A 14,124-nucleotide genomic window follows, 5' to 3' on the forward strand; every position below is an offset into this window, starting at 1 on the left:
AGGTTGCTCTCAAGCCGAGGGGTGTGTGTGTGTGTGTGTGTGTGTGTGTGTGTGTGTGTGTGTGTGTGTGTGTGTGTGTGTGCGTCGTGCACACAGCTCCCAGTGTTCCTGCATGAGACACAGCAACACCCACACGCACAACACGATCGCTCACACGCAAACCTCCGCACTCCGTCGCGGCTATGTAAGCGCTTTCTGTCAGCGAGGGCCTGGAAAGTCTGGCCACAAACGTTATGGATGATCCCGCTCGCTCTCGTATGTTGAAAAGGGTCCGTTGACCCCCGCTAAATTAGTTAGAAAATGAAGAATGCTACCAGAGCTCGCCGTCTCCCCAACTCTCACTCACCTCATTTCATGGTTGCACTCACTGTGCGGTAGTCAGATTTATTGCCAAGTCATTAATCAAAGGTGATCCGTTTTTTTTGTTGTTGTTTTTTTTTTGCTTTCATAAATGTAAAGGCATTTCTTTATTTATTTAGTGTGACAGTTTGGCGGCACAGGAGGCCAAATGCACTCATGTCTTATAATCTGCTTGTCAAAGCCAGTTAACCTTCTGAGGGAGAAATAAATACGAATTCTGCGCTCAACTTATCAACACGTGCGATGGCAGCGCTGGCTCTATTTGCGGAGACTGGAACTGCCGCTGAACTTCACATAAAAATGTTAAAACGCATTGAATGTGTTTCCAAATTTTGTTCTCACTCCAACTTGTTGTGATTCAAAAATTGTATTTGACATCCAAACCTTGGAGTCTGGTGGAGATATTCCAATGAATGTAATCAAATTTGACTCTTTTTCAGTTGGAACGTAATTGTCCTGAGATTCCAGTAAGACGCATTGCGGTTGTGAGGTTACGTTATGTAGATATCTTGCCAAGCAGGAAACAATCAGTGTGTGCATTTAATCACGTACTGTTAACAGTCGCCACTGTAGGGTCAAAGGGGCCAAGGGTTAATCTCCTTATGGGACTTGTAAGACACATTTTTCCTTTAGGGGTTTGATAGTGATTTTCAAACGGAAAATCTGCCTTCCTACCTCCCTTTCATGCCCCTCCGATGGAGACACAGAGACTAGGGCTAGCGTGATTGCTCTCACGGTGACTCGCTCGCTTTGACGGCCACTTTCACGTTGTAAACAGCTTCTCAGCCAAATGGATTGTTCCGTCTGCCCTGCTGTTTACACGGGGGCCAATTACGTGACGCTTAATTTCATGAAAACAGGGACGTCTGAAGATTGGCATCGCTGAAATGTGGGCTGATATGGCTGTGCTTGAAGCGGGAGATACGCAGCTGAAATGTTCCAGATAACCGGTTTGTCGGTGGCCTGACTCCCCCAATCCCTATCTTACACCCCTGAGGCTCTTTCACGCTGTCTGTCTTCGAAGTTCCCCAAGTTTATTCCATCATGGTTTTCATTTTGCTCTTTTCAATGTTTGATACGTTTGTGTCTTGTTGAAAACCCTAAGGCTCTGAGTGTTTTCCAGCAATTCTGAAATGTAAGGAATATCCAAAAGGATGACCAAAACTACATAGTTCATACTCAATTAATCATTGGATTTTATAAACGACTAGTTGATCTTAAGGAAGCCAGAATGAATCCAAGAACCCACAGTCTTTCAATAGGGTAACTTGCACATAAACATGATGATTATTCACACAGTTTTTCCATTGTTTGGTTCTCAAACTATCTTCAGACTCCCATGTTAATCTACCAAGTCTGGGTATTTTGTTGTTTTCACCTGTATGTTTATCTTGACTCCATTTGTTTACTGGTTTTTTTTTTACCCCCCCAGACACATCAAAGTTGCCGAATCCAAGTCGAAAGCAGTCAGTGTCCCGGAGCCTGAAACACCTTTTTCACTCCTCTAATAAATTTGTCAAGACTCTCAAAAGGTAGTATGAGCATATTGCAGAAAATAAGTGGCACTTTCCACAAACAGGTTACACATTGGTATCTCATTAGTTTTATTACAGCATTAGAGACATAAATGGTTACTATTGTATCGTTGTGTTGTTACTGTAGATATGTGCATGAAAGTAGTTTTGCGCATATAAAATGTCTGTATTTTAAAATGGTGTGATTTGGTCTGCACCTCAGAGGTCTTGACCATCTCAACTGAATAATTTTTAAATAATATTTTGAATGTTTAATTAACTGTTTATAATGCACTTATAATTCTAGTTTCTTTATAATTAACTGAGATATTTAACTGTAAAAAAAACATTTTAATTGTTAACTTAAGCAAACTTATAATAATAATAATATTGTACTATAATATTGCTTTATTGTAGTGTTAATTTGACGAGGTTAGAGGTTGATGATCAATATTATCTAAACGTTAAGAATCTCACTTAAAGCTACACTGTGTAGGATTTTCTCCCATCTAGCAGTGAAATTGTTTATGACTACCAACTGAATATTACTTTCTAGCCCCTCCCATTCCGAGGGCGTTTTAACTCATACGGTGGCCGTATTATTTCAAATCTGCCGGCAGTCGCGAGTAATCTCCCCCTCGCATTCGTCACGGTGTCACTGAGTGTAAAAACGCGAAAGGCGAAGCTTGAATTTCCAGGTATGTCCCTCTTTGGCTAATGTATTTTCAAGATGGAGGCGCAACATGGCTGCCGCCATTCGAGTGACTCGCTCGTACTGTATGTATTCTAAATGGCAGATTCTACGCTTACGAGAATACTTGATTAGTTGGTAGAAGTAATTACACATTAATGAGCACATATTATTTTGAAAGAACAAAGTGTTTTTTGCTAAGAATCAACTTAAGAAATTACACAGTGTAGCTTTAAGAGTTAAGACGTTAAAGGAGAACTCCGGTCAATTTTAACATAGAGCTAATTTTTTTGTAAATTTGGAGTGCTGTCAGTACAGAGAACAACGACAAAAATCGGTGTTGCCTACACCGTGTTATCCTCTTTTTAAAATTTGCACCCTGTTGACTTAAATGGGGCAAGTTTAAACCTGCTTTTAGCCTCTTAACATCCTTGATGTGTCATTACAAGATTGTCGATTGTCGAACTCATACCGTTGCTTAGTTACCTATGATCGCGCGCGTGAACTCAACAATCGACTACTGTGGACTTCGACCGAAAACAGGAAGTAAATACAGGTATGTGGGCTGGCTGAATTAACATCACTTTTTTTCATATCTTTCACATCTACTGCAGTCAGATTCACCGTGTTCACTCGGGAAGGAAGCACTCACATGGCTGGGCACATGTAATGACACATCAAGGATGTTAAGAGGCTAAAAGCAGGTTTAAAACTTGCCCCATTTAAGTCAACAGGGTGCAAATTTTAAAAAGAGGATAACACGGTGTAGGAAACACCGATTTTTGTCGTTGTTCTCTGTACTGACAGCACTCCAAATGTACAAAAAAAAATTGCTCAATGTTAAAATTGACCGGTGTTCTCCTTTAAGGGTTACTGACTATTTACTTAAATAAATAAAAAAAGTATTCACTATTCTTGGAAAGTGCCAGGAATCATTGAACTCACATTATAGCTGAATATGCTGACTTCGTCTTGTTCTGAATAGGTTCTCTTGGCTTTTTTTTCTTTTTCAGGGGAGTTTATATAGCATCAGTATTTTACCATAAGGACAGTCTGCTAGTGACTAATGAGGATCAGATCCCCATAGTGGAGGTGGAAGACTCATACAGCAGCTCCCTCATGCAGGACTTTCTGTGGTTCACCAAGGTATGCAAAAACATACAGTCAACCGCGACATTAAGCAGTGGAGAGGTCAGCACGGAGATACTGCACTAAAGTAACGTGCGTTTTATTAACGCTGAACTGAAACATACATTTTCGATGTTTTCGTAACACATCTCTTTGACAAGCGTCAATATTTTTGTTGGTTTCTTCCAAATGCAGCCTGCGGTCAGCTTAGCGTCCTAAATATATTCTGTCAAAGTGAACAGTCACCACATTTTTGACGTTAGACCGCGCGTTTGTAATTAGCCCATCATTACAAGGCTAAAGTGGTGTGATGCAAGAAGCAGAGACAGTCTTAGCAGAATATAGCTCTTTGTTTGATGGCCAAATACTTCTAGATTTTATGGTGAGATTGGAGGTAAAGTTATACTCATGAAACGAGCCTCGCAGCTTTTTAAGCGCTCATGTCCACATCCACATGTTTATTTTACAACTTGTCTCCTAATATGCAAGTAGAAAATGAAGGTTTGTCAAGGAAAATTTTGATGTTGGCTTGATAAACCTTGTCTCAAAGTTTAAAATAGTTTGAAGGTTAAACAGTCACATAAACAGGCAGGCACATAGATGGTCCCTTCTATGAGAGACTTTTCTGTTTAAACACCTTATTATGGAGTGCATATTGTCTGTTGCGCTTTCTGTTCCACATGGTCAAATAAGTAGTCAACTGAGACACCTATAACTAGCCCAGTAGGGATTGTTTCATCACTGAAAACAAAGCACTCTGGCATTGATGCACAGACTTTGAATGATGTCGAGGAATTAAGTAAATTGCTTCCTCCAACTTCACAAGTGTGCGTGTGTTTATTTTGCAGCTGTCCTGCATGTGGGAGGACATCCGGTGGCTGAGACAGAGCCTGGCAGTCTCCACCTCTTCCTCTTCCACTCTGCAGTCCAGACAGAAGATGCTGACGGCCGCGGGCCAACTGCAGGTTTGCCAGCCCGTGATGAGCCTTGCTAACAATTTATTACTATAATGGGATTGAAATTGAAATTGAGTGGGATAATCCCTTATGAAGGATTCTGAGCAGAGTATGTGTCTGTGTTTCATATTTTATATTGCATAACAATTATTTTGGCCTACGTAACCGATTTATTTATTACAGAAGTGTAAATTTTCTTTCCAATTTTGAGAGAATTACACATTGGTCCAGTGATACATTCATAAGTCCTTGGTGATTTGTCTTTTTTGTCAGGCATTTTAAATTTCTATTGACATAAACCAAAAGCATAATGACATATAAAGAGGGCAGACATATATCATTATGAGTAAAAGGTGATTTCTATGTAACATCCCACTCTACATGATTACAAATAATTTTTAACATTTGTTTTGTAGCGGACACCATGTACACAGCATCAGAGGGTTAAATAAGAATTCTGGAAAACAAACGTCCTTTTCACTTCATGTCTATTCCTCTATTCTTCTCCAAACAGAATCTTCTGGGCACTCACAACTTGGGCCGAGTCCACTATGAGCCCATTAAAGATCGTCATGGGAATGTGCTGCTTGTGACAGTAAGAGAGGTGGACAGCTTCTATTCCTTTTTCAATGGGAAATGGATTCAGGTATCCAAACTTCAGAGTCAGAGGAAGTCTCTGTCTACCCCTGAGGAACCATATGCCCTGGACATCCTCCTCATAACCATACAGGTGAACACAGCAATGTCTTGTCCTACAGACATTAATGATAGCCTATCTCAAATCTTCAGAAAAAGAATCTAATTTTAACTGTTATTTTGATTATAGGACATTCTGGCCTATCAGAGACGGAGTCAGCACCGGCTGTCCTCTGGATTTTATCTGGGTTACCTAAAGCTCAGCAGCTCTGTGGATCAGATCAAAGTTCTGGTTCCTCAACGTATGCCCAACATGCTCTGTCACACCAAGATACGAGACAACTGGAATGTGTCAAGGTTAGTTACTGACTTACACTTACAACTATTTCCTATTATTTGCTTTTTTTCTCTGTAAATCAGAGGTTTCAAACTCATTTTTGGTCATGGACCAGATTAAACGGAATGCAATGTCACTTTTTTGGTTTGTTAAACTTTAGTGTACCCATTCAGAGTGCATGTACATTGCTCATGTTGTTGTTATAGGGGTTATGCACAACAAACTATTCTGTAAAACAGGTTCCATCGCTTCCGGTTCAGGTCTTTTGTATATGTTTTGTTAAATAAAGAGCTGTTTTACTCAAGATGTCTTCAATGGAGCTACCAAAGATGAGCATTACCGATGTCCATCGCATATGCAGATTGATATCTAAAAAAATGTTTTATTAAAATGTCTTTGGTCACACTAATATTTGGATATTAAAATTGAGTAACCCGCCAACAATAAAAATAACTTGCTAGGTTAGCTGATTACCTTAAAAATCCATAGATGTCGCCATTAGTTCATACTGCTGTTAACACTTTCTCCGACAAGTGGATGTGATGAGACCTGTTTTCTTGTTTGTTCATGTGACCTTCAACATAAAGCCTATTGTCATGAGCTACTCCCACAAAGTTTTGAAATGATTTGGGTTGTTTAGTTGAAAAATGCAAATTTGTGCATGATATGCAACACAACAAATGAGAGAGTTTATTGGTCCTGCTTTAGGGAAAATTTTATATTCTGAATATTATACTAATATAGTGAATGAATGTGCTTTAGCATATCTTTTCCTCAACTCATCCTGCACTTTGCAGTTCACACAGCAGGTCTCAGGAGCCTTTTTTTCTTTTTGTTTTAAATCTTTAAAGTCTTCTCTTTTTTTTTTCATCTCAAAAATATTGAAGAAAAAAGACCCTAGGTCTTGAAAGCGTTGAGCAGAGACGGCATTATTAAAGCATGTATTCAAAGCCTGTAATAAAAGCGTATAATGATTTTCTTCTTTTTTATTAATCTATCGATTTTACCTAAAATACCAGCAAATATACATACATCTTGACTCATTATGAAAGCCTCTCATGCAATCTAATGAATGTCATTGATACAGACATGCCTTTTTTAGCCTTTTATATCACCGAAACAAGCTATTATTTCGCACTGGTGAAGCAAATACGAGCTCTCCAGAGTGAGTGTACCTGAGAAGATTGAAATATGCCTGAACTCCGTGTCAGGCTCCCCTTCACCACAGGCTTACATAGTTTCTTGACACCACCATTTTTTACAGTCAAAACAAAACTGCTATTTGTTTTTGTTCGGTAAAGGAGCTATTTATTTATTTTCATCTCGGGTCATGGTGTTGACCTTGGTAGGTAGCTAGAGACAGGGAGAGTATTATCCTGCAGCTCTGTGTGGTAGTAAAACTAAATTTACTACGGGGCCGGACTGTGGAAGTCAGTGGGAGGTTCACACAGGATGATGCCTACTCACGGCTCGAGGAAAACCTCTGGAGCAAAGAAATTCTCCTTTTTTCCACCATCCTACTACCCCCTAGACACTAGCCTTGAGGGTGTCCTTGAGACTAAAACCAAAATGCTCTATTTTGCCCCGTCATCTTACCCGCGTACCATAAGCTGATGCTTTTCATCTTCTTACAGTTTTTGTGAAATTTAGAGAAAGTTAAATGAATTTGACCTCATTGTAAAAATCTATTTGCCAAAATTATCACAATTTCAAAAATACATAAGAGTTGTCACTTTTCTATTATTATTGGTCATTTAACAACTTAGCTTATCTTAGTGTAGAATCTTCAGATTAAAAAGAAGGGTATTTAGTGGTTGGTCGAAAACATCTCACCAAATCTAACTCTCAATGTTAGACCTAACATGCCATCCCACTAGCCTTTGGAAACCACTCTGTCGATGGCACTTCTGGAAACCGTTATATAGAGTTGTGTATGTTGACTGAACGCTGTCTCTTCCCACCCAGGGATGAGTGGGAATGGCTGCAGTCACTGTCTGGCCCTGTGGAGGTGGAAAGAGCAGATCAGGCTACAGACTGCCTCCTCTTCTCTGAGCTCCAGACGGCCATTAAGAGTCTGCTGCACCATATCAATCTACCTCTCCACCAGGTACTGCAGTCTACAGGACAACTCTGTGGTAACTGGGTGTTAAGCTTCACAATAATTAAAAAACTAAAGTTTGTTAATATACTTTCATTTTAAAATGATTAAAATAGCTTAAATAGTATTTTTTGGACGTTTAATTTGAAAACAGGGGCTGTTTGAAAAGAGAGCATTACATTTGAAGCTTATATAAACCTTGGGTAGTTTGAATACTTTGGGATCTGTAGCAGCATTTATGGATGGATGGATGGATGGATGGATGGATGGATGGATGGATGGATGGATGGATGGATGGATGGATGGATGGACCAAATATAGATTTATAAAAATGTAATAAATGTATTAAATTTGATTTATATAAATCTAAATAGATATATAGATGGATGGATGGATGGATAGATAGATATATCAAATATAAATGGATAGATAGATAGATAGATAGATAGATAGATAGATAGATAGATAGATAGATAGACATACCAAATATAAATGGATGGATGGATGTGTGGATAGATGGATAGATAAACTAATAGACATACTATAGATATTCTCTCCCAATATTAGTCAGAATTATTTTATTTTATTTTTTGTCTGTATTACTTTACAATTATACACATAGTTTTGGGATATTTGTACTTAGTTACGGCATAACATTGTTACCCTTTGTTACATTGTAACATCATTGTTACTTTACCGTGGGTTAAAGTCTGTGTGTGTGTCTGTGTGTCCCACACAGGCCAAGCACTTCCGTCTCTACACACACGAGGTGCTGGAGCTGGGTCACAATGTGTCCTTTCTTCTGCTGCTGCCCGCCTCAGACGACGTTTGCTCTGCCCCGGGACAGACCAACCCCTACACACCACACTCGGGGTTCCTCAACCTCCCTCTTCAAATGTTTGAGCTCGGTACACTGGCTTCTGTTTCAACCCCTACAATATTAGCTCAGTTGGCCTTATAAAAATCCACAGATTCCTCCCCCCTCTGCCCCCAGTCACACTCCCTTAGGACCTCTAGTAAATCAAGCAGACACACACACACACATATGCAGACACCAGTGGGGTGGCGGTGCGCACCACGGCTAGCCAAACAGCCACCCACCCCCCTCGCTGAGCCCAGACTGTGTAAAATAAGGAAAGGTTAAACAAGTAATCAATATTATAATCCAATAAAATGTGTTTTAAAGAATGGCAGATCATTTTCATTGAAATAGCAGGGTTTGTTTTCAGACGAGAAGGCAAATCGTGTGCTTGTATTCTTAGCAGCCGTGCCAGTTAGAACACTTAGTAGCTTATTCAGCTGCTGTTGTGGGGAGAGTTTCAAACAACTTTTTAAACGTTATACTGTGAGGTAGTTTCAGCCCAAACACCATACACTTGTAAACCTCCCACAGATTTCCATTACAAAAGCGTCTTTTAAAAAGATTCGTCAGTGTTTTTGGGACATTAATGATAACCTTCCTAGGGTCTCGATTTCACACAGCACACCACCCTGGGAAGTCAATTTCAGAAATGCAATAACGTCTCACTACTGTTGCCCATATAAGACAGTGTCTATTACTAACTACAGTATTATTGTTTTTATTTTGTCTCCCTGTGCAGTTCACTTCTACTCATATAAGGAGAAATTTATCAGTCTTTATTGCCGGCTGTCCTCGGTGCTGGACCTGGACGCTCTAATCACCCAGCAGGCTTTTAGAGAGGCCATCACTGACTCAGAGGTGTCCACAGCCAAACAGAGACAACAGCACATATTGGACTACATTCAGGTATGGGGCAGAGGGTGCCCCTCTGTGAAGGATCATGTGATTTTGATAAAAAAAAAAAAAAAAAGATATGTATATGAGGAAGATTTATCTTTGTAAGTTATAATACATTTTTACATAATATAATTTAGTATTATATTGAATATCAGCGCAATAAAAAAAAAAACAAGTGTCCTTTTATTATTATTTGTATTTTTTTATATTTTTTTAACAAAAATTATAAAGTCCAGTTTAAAGGCCTAGACACATAAATATAATTTAAACAATAAAATAATTGTTCACCTTGTGCAAATGCTTTTGATATAGCAGAATAGTTTTGATTGACGTTTAAGTAAATGTTTGTTCTGGTACTTTTTGTTTTATAAAATATATTTTTAAACAATATTATTCAGCATTAAATGTAATATGATATAATAAAAAAAAAATATATATATATATATATATAATATAATAACATAAAATATATAATTAAAAAAATATATAATAATAAAAAAAATATATATATATATAAAAATTCACCATCTGTAAATTCTTTTGATATAGCAGTATCTTTTGGGATGAAATTGAAGAATATACTTGCTCTTTTCTTTTTTCTTGCTTGTCCCAAAGTATATATGAAAACAAGAGTCATCTTTATAAATTATAATATATTTTTACATAACATTATTCAGTGTTAAATTAAATATTGATGGAGCAACACAATTTTCAAACAAACTTATTGTAGTTTCTTTTTATTTATTTTTACAAAAATATATGTTTTTTGTAGTAGCTGTATAGTAGAAGCCTTTAGTGTATAAAGGCATGGGCTCATAAATATAACTAAAAAAAATATTTGTCACCATAATCAAATTCTTTTAAAAATATTACTATCTTTTGGGGGGGGATGTTTAAGTATATACTTATGCAAGCTTTCTGTTTTCTGCTTATTTCTTCACTTTAAGCTTTTTATAAGCTGCATCTCAAATAGCTATTTTATATTATCTGTATTATTTTGTGTTTAGTACAGTTTGATGTACCTCTTGGAGCTATAATGTTAGTACAGGACTAATTTGCTAGTGAATCTCCATTGTGAATCTCCATTTGCGAATCCATTACAACAAATCGATTTCCTCTCAATTTAAATAATTTGTTGCTCTGCAGGCATTTTGCATCTTCATCCATTGCCAAGCTAACAGTGTTTTTGGTCTTTGAGAACATTGGGCTTTTACCGAAAATACTATTCTTTCACTTATTCACCAGTCACTGAAAAATCACCTCGAAGAAAGAAACAAGAAATACACTACAGTAAAAACAGTACAACTGTGAAAATGGGAAATTATTAAAATTTAAACTTACCTGTGTTCTGTTTTAATATATTTTTAAAATGTAATTTATTCCTGCATCAAAGCAAAATTTTCAGCATCATTACTGAAATCATTCTAATATGCTGATTCGGGGCACAAGTAACATTTCTTATTATTATCAATGTTAAAACCAGCTATGCTGCTTAATATTTTTAAGGATTTTACTGAACACAAACTTTTGAATGGTGTTGTATGTGGTAATTTCAGGGATTCAGATTCCGCATTTTGTCAGTGCTCGCAATGACTTAATGGGCCAGAACAATTTTGCAAACAGGTGTTTAAGATAGTGCTATGGTGTTTTTTTGCCATTTAGTGTTTGTACGCTACCTGAAATCATTCTTTGCTGCTTCATTCCTTTTTATTAGCCACGTTTGTGTTGTACAATTACAACTTTTAGCAATACGTCATGCATGTTTCAGTCCTGAGAATCATGTTTATTCCCAACCGCTTGGGAGTGTTGGAAACATCAAACTACAAAAACAATTTAAACTAATAATCCAATTAGGATAGTTTATTGATGTCATAAAGCATAACTACTAGACGTATAAACTGTAAAACAAGTTGTTTTTCTTGTGTCGAAATTTCAATAACAGCTCAGCAGACTCTCTCACAATCCGACTTGAAAGGGAGGCGTGTGTTAAGTGTGCCGGTCTGAAATAATCCCTCTCCGCCACCCCGGTCTGGACTATTAATTGAGATTGACCACAAAACCACAAGTGTTTGTGTGATGTCAGGTCCAAGAGGCACTGGAAAAAAGCGGCACACTGACCACAGATTACACAGCGCCTAAGAGCGACGAGGGGAAAAAATAATACCGATCAATGAGTGTGACTGCATGACTGTGTGTGTGGCTGAGCAATGTGGCATCAATTAGCGTGAAAACCTTAATGTTCCAGAAGGCGGCAAACGAGAAAGGGCCACGTCTGTCAAAGTGGCACGGCTCTGGAAAGTGCTTTCGTGTGAGAGAGCAGGTTTATATCGCTGTGAGGTCCTGTCAAAGAGCTAACGGACAGACCGCGAAACGCGCGTTTCAGATGCATGCGGCGAGATGTGGCATTGAGATGGAGCTTGCGTGACGCTCGAATTTACTTCGTAGGCTCAAGTGTTTGGCTTTAACTCGGCTTTGCTGCTTTGATGCGAGTACGTAAGCTCTAGTTCATCTGATAATACTCACAGATATTTTGCAACCTTTTGGCTGTTAAAGTTCTCAGCTGGTTTTAGTTCAAGACCAAGATTTTGCAGTGGACAGTAACCCCTGGTCCCAGATTAAAATGCATGTTTGAGATCTTAAAATATGTCAGTGCCATTGTGTCTTAAAGGCACACTATTCAAGATTTGTACCTTAATATTACAGCTTCGAAATCGTTTCGATGGTAAACGAACTCGTAGTAAGGCGACGCCCCAGCAATGCAGGTTTGAGAGGTGGCGCCCCAACAAATCTTGCGAAAATCACGACTAGCTTTACGGCACGACGTCACATACATCAACAACATATGAAGCAGCCTCTATGGAAGACACTAGCACGCATTTCAGATGTGAATCATGGCAGAGTCAATGAAGAAAGCGCGGTCGGAAGAGCTCTGCATGAGTGGTATTTACGACAGTAACGTTAAATACAAGTACTCCACAGCGACTCTAGGGGTCGCTGTTTGAGAAAAACGGAAACTGCATAGTGTGCCTTTAAGATGCACACCAGTAATGTTTTTTAAGGCACGTTTATAAAAGCTACATAAATGTCCCAGTTGAACTAAGGTCTATTTCTGGCTTTATTGTTAATTCTGGCCTAAGTGTTAAACCCAAAGTTGTGTATCAAGTGAACAAAAAATGCCCTTGAAATCTCTCCTTGAAACTAAATCTGTATTTAATGTGGTTTGAGTCGTGTTTTCTTCTACTTTGTGTTTTTTTGTTTAAACTTTACCAGGGTGAAGGGCTTTCAAGCAGCCTGTATGTGTTGGATCTATCTAATATTGTAATATTTTTTGCCAAATATTTTGCATCAAAATACTTTTGAGTTTGATTGCACAGCTTTTGACTCATATAAAAATGAGAATCGTTTTCTCATCCCTTTTAATGGCCAGGCCTATTCATTTTGCTATCCTAAATATGCATGATTATATGGTCAGTTGCATTTTATAATTTCCTTGTAACATTATTTTTCCCTGCTGCCGACGACCCTATCAGAACAGACCAGTGATTCATTTTTGGATTGAGAGCCGGTATAATAGAGCACTGGGTGTGAAATAAGCCACACTGCTTATTTATTCTTATTTTCCCCTAATTTGTTTCAATATTTCCCAGCCAACAGCATCAGCCAAACATTTATTAGTTGAAGTAGTCTATTTCGATAGACACATATTATTGCCCTTGTCATACTGGAGTCCCCTCTTTGTCGTTAGAAGCCCGGCATATTTTCCAAAGGAGTCATCCTGTGGTGTCAAGGCTCATTCCCATAAGCTGGATCTCTCATGGCATTTGCTAGAAAGAGCTCAGATTGCAATTTTTTTTTTTTTTCGTCTACTCTGCTGCATTTTTGCTCAGCCTTTTTCCTTCCAATTTGAAATAAGCTCCTTGTAAATACAATTGCTATAGTACGTCTCAAGGATGGAAAATATGAAAGTGGTAGTTGTGAAGATTCACTGCGTGGAGGTTAACAGCTCTGATTGAAAACACATTTTACCTCTCATTTCGCTTCTGCACACTAAATAGGAGCAATATGTACAATTCGGCTCTGACGTGCTGTGATCGGTGAACAGAGGAAGATGACACAAAATAAATTATGACATTAGTCACGGTCATGCCCCTTCAAGACTTCACAGCGCGTTTTCTGTGGCCTCCTTTTGAAGCTTTTGTGTGATGCGCTTTGAAAAGCTTTGTGATGTTTGTGGGGAAAGTTCTTGCGACGTTTATGTGGGGAAAATACCGCATTTCTCACACTGAAAGCTGTGATTTGCATTTTTATCGAATCAACTTTTAAAAAGCACCCTTTAGTTTTCAAGCTAACCTTGAAATGCAGGCAGCATTGCCAATGAAATAAGAGCGCACCCAACCTCTCTTTGTTTTTTTTTTCTTTGTGTGTGAAGCAATTGGACGAGATGTGGCGAGACGTTCGCTGGATCACCAATGCCCTGCAGTACGCCCGCTATAAACAGCCTCTCGGTTGGGTGCCTATCACCTGGCTCGTAGACGTCAGCGTGGAGCCTCCTGTCCAGAAGAATGACTCCACGTCCTCTAACACAGAATACGTGCCCACTCCCTCGCCCTCTCCGGAAATGAGGAGACGAAAGCCCACAATTGGT

The 14,124-nt window shown here is 38.6% G+C and overlaps 1 protein-coding gene across 1 annotated transcript in view; it reads left to right on the plus strand.

The window, feature by feature from the left end:
• The window catches only part of ankfn1a (ankyrin repeat and fibronectin type III domain containing 1a), an 89,735-nt gene that overhangs the window by 72,742 nt on the left and 2,869 nt on the right, over window positions 1-14,124 (plus strand). Inside the window, exons 16-24 of the mRNA XM_084434037.1 lie at window positions 1,793-1,892; window positions 3,579-3,711; window positions 4,542-4,658; window positions 5,164-5,379; window positions 5,476-5,642; window positions 7,588-7,729; window positions 8,460-8,628; window positions 9,322-9,488; window positions 13,909-14,122. Of these exons, the coding sequence (XP_084290163.1) occupies window positions 1,793-1,892; window positions 3,579-3,711; window positions 4,542-4,658; window positions 5,164-5,379; window positions 5,476-5,642; window positions 7,588-7,729; window positions 8,460-8,628; window positions 9,322-9,488; window positions 13,909-14,122 (1,425 nt within the window). The remainder of the gene's footprint in view (window positions 1-1,792; window positions 1,893-3,578; window positions 3,712-4,541; window positions 4,659-5,163; window positions 5,380-5,475; window positions 5,643-7,587; window positions 7,730-8,459; window positions 8,629-9,321; window positions 9,489-13,908; window positions 14,123-14,124) is intronic.

The sequence above is a fragment of the Rutilus rutilus genome (assembly GCF_951802725.1).
Source record: "Rutilus rutilus genome assembly, chromosome: 16".
NCBI lineage: Eukaryota > Metazoa > Chordata > Actinopteri > Cypriniformes > Leuciscidae > Rutilus > Rutilus rutilus.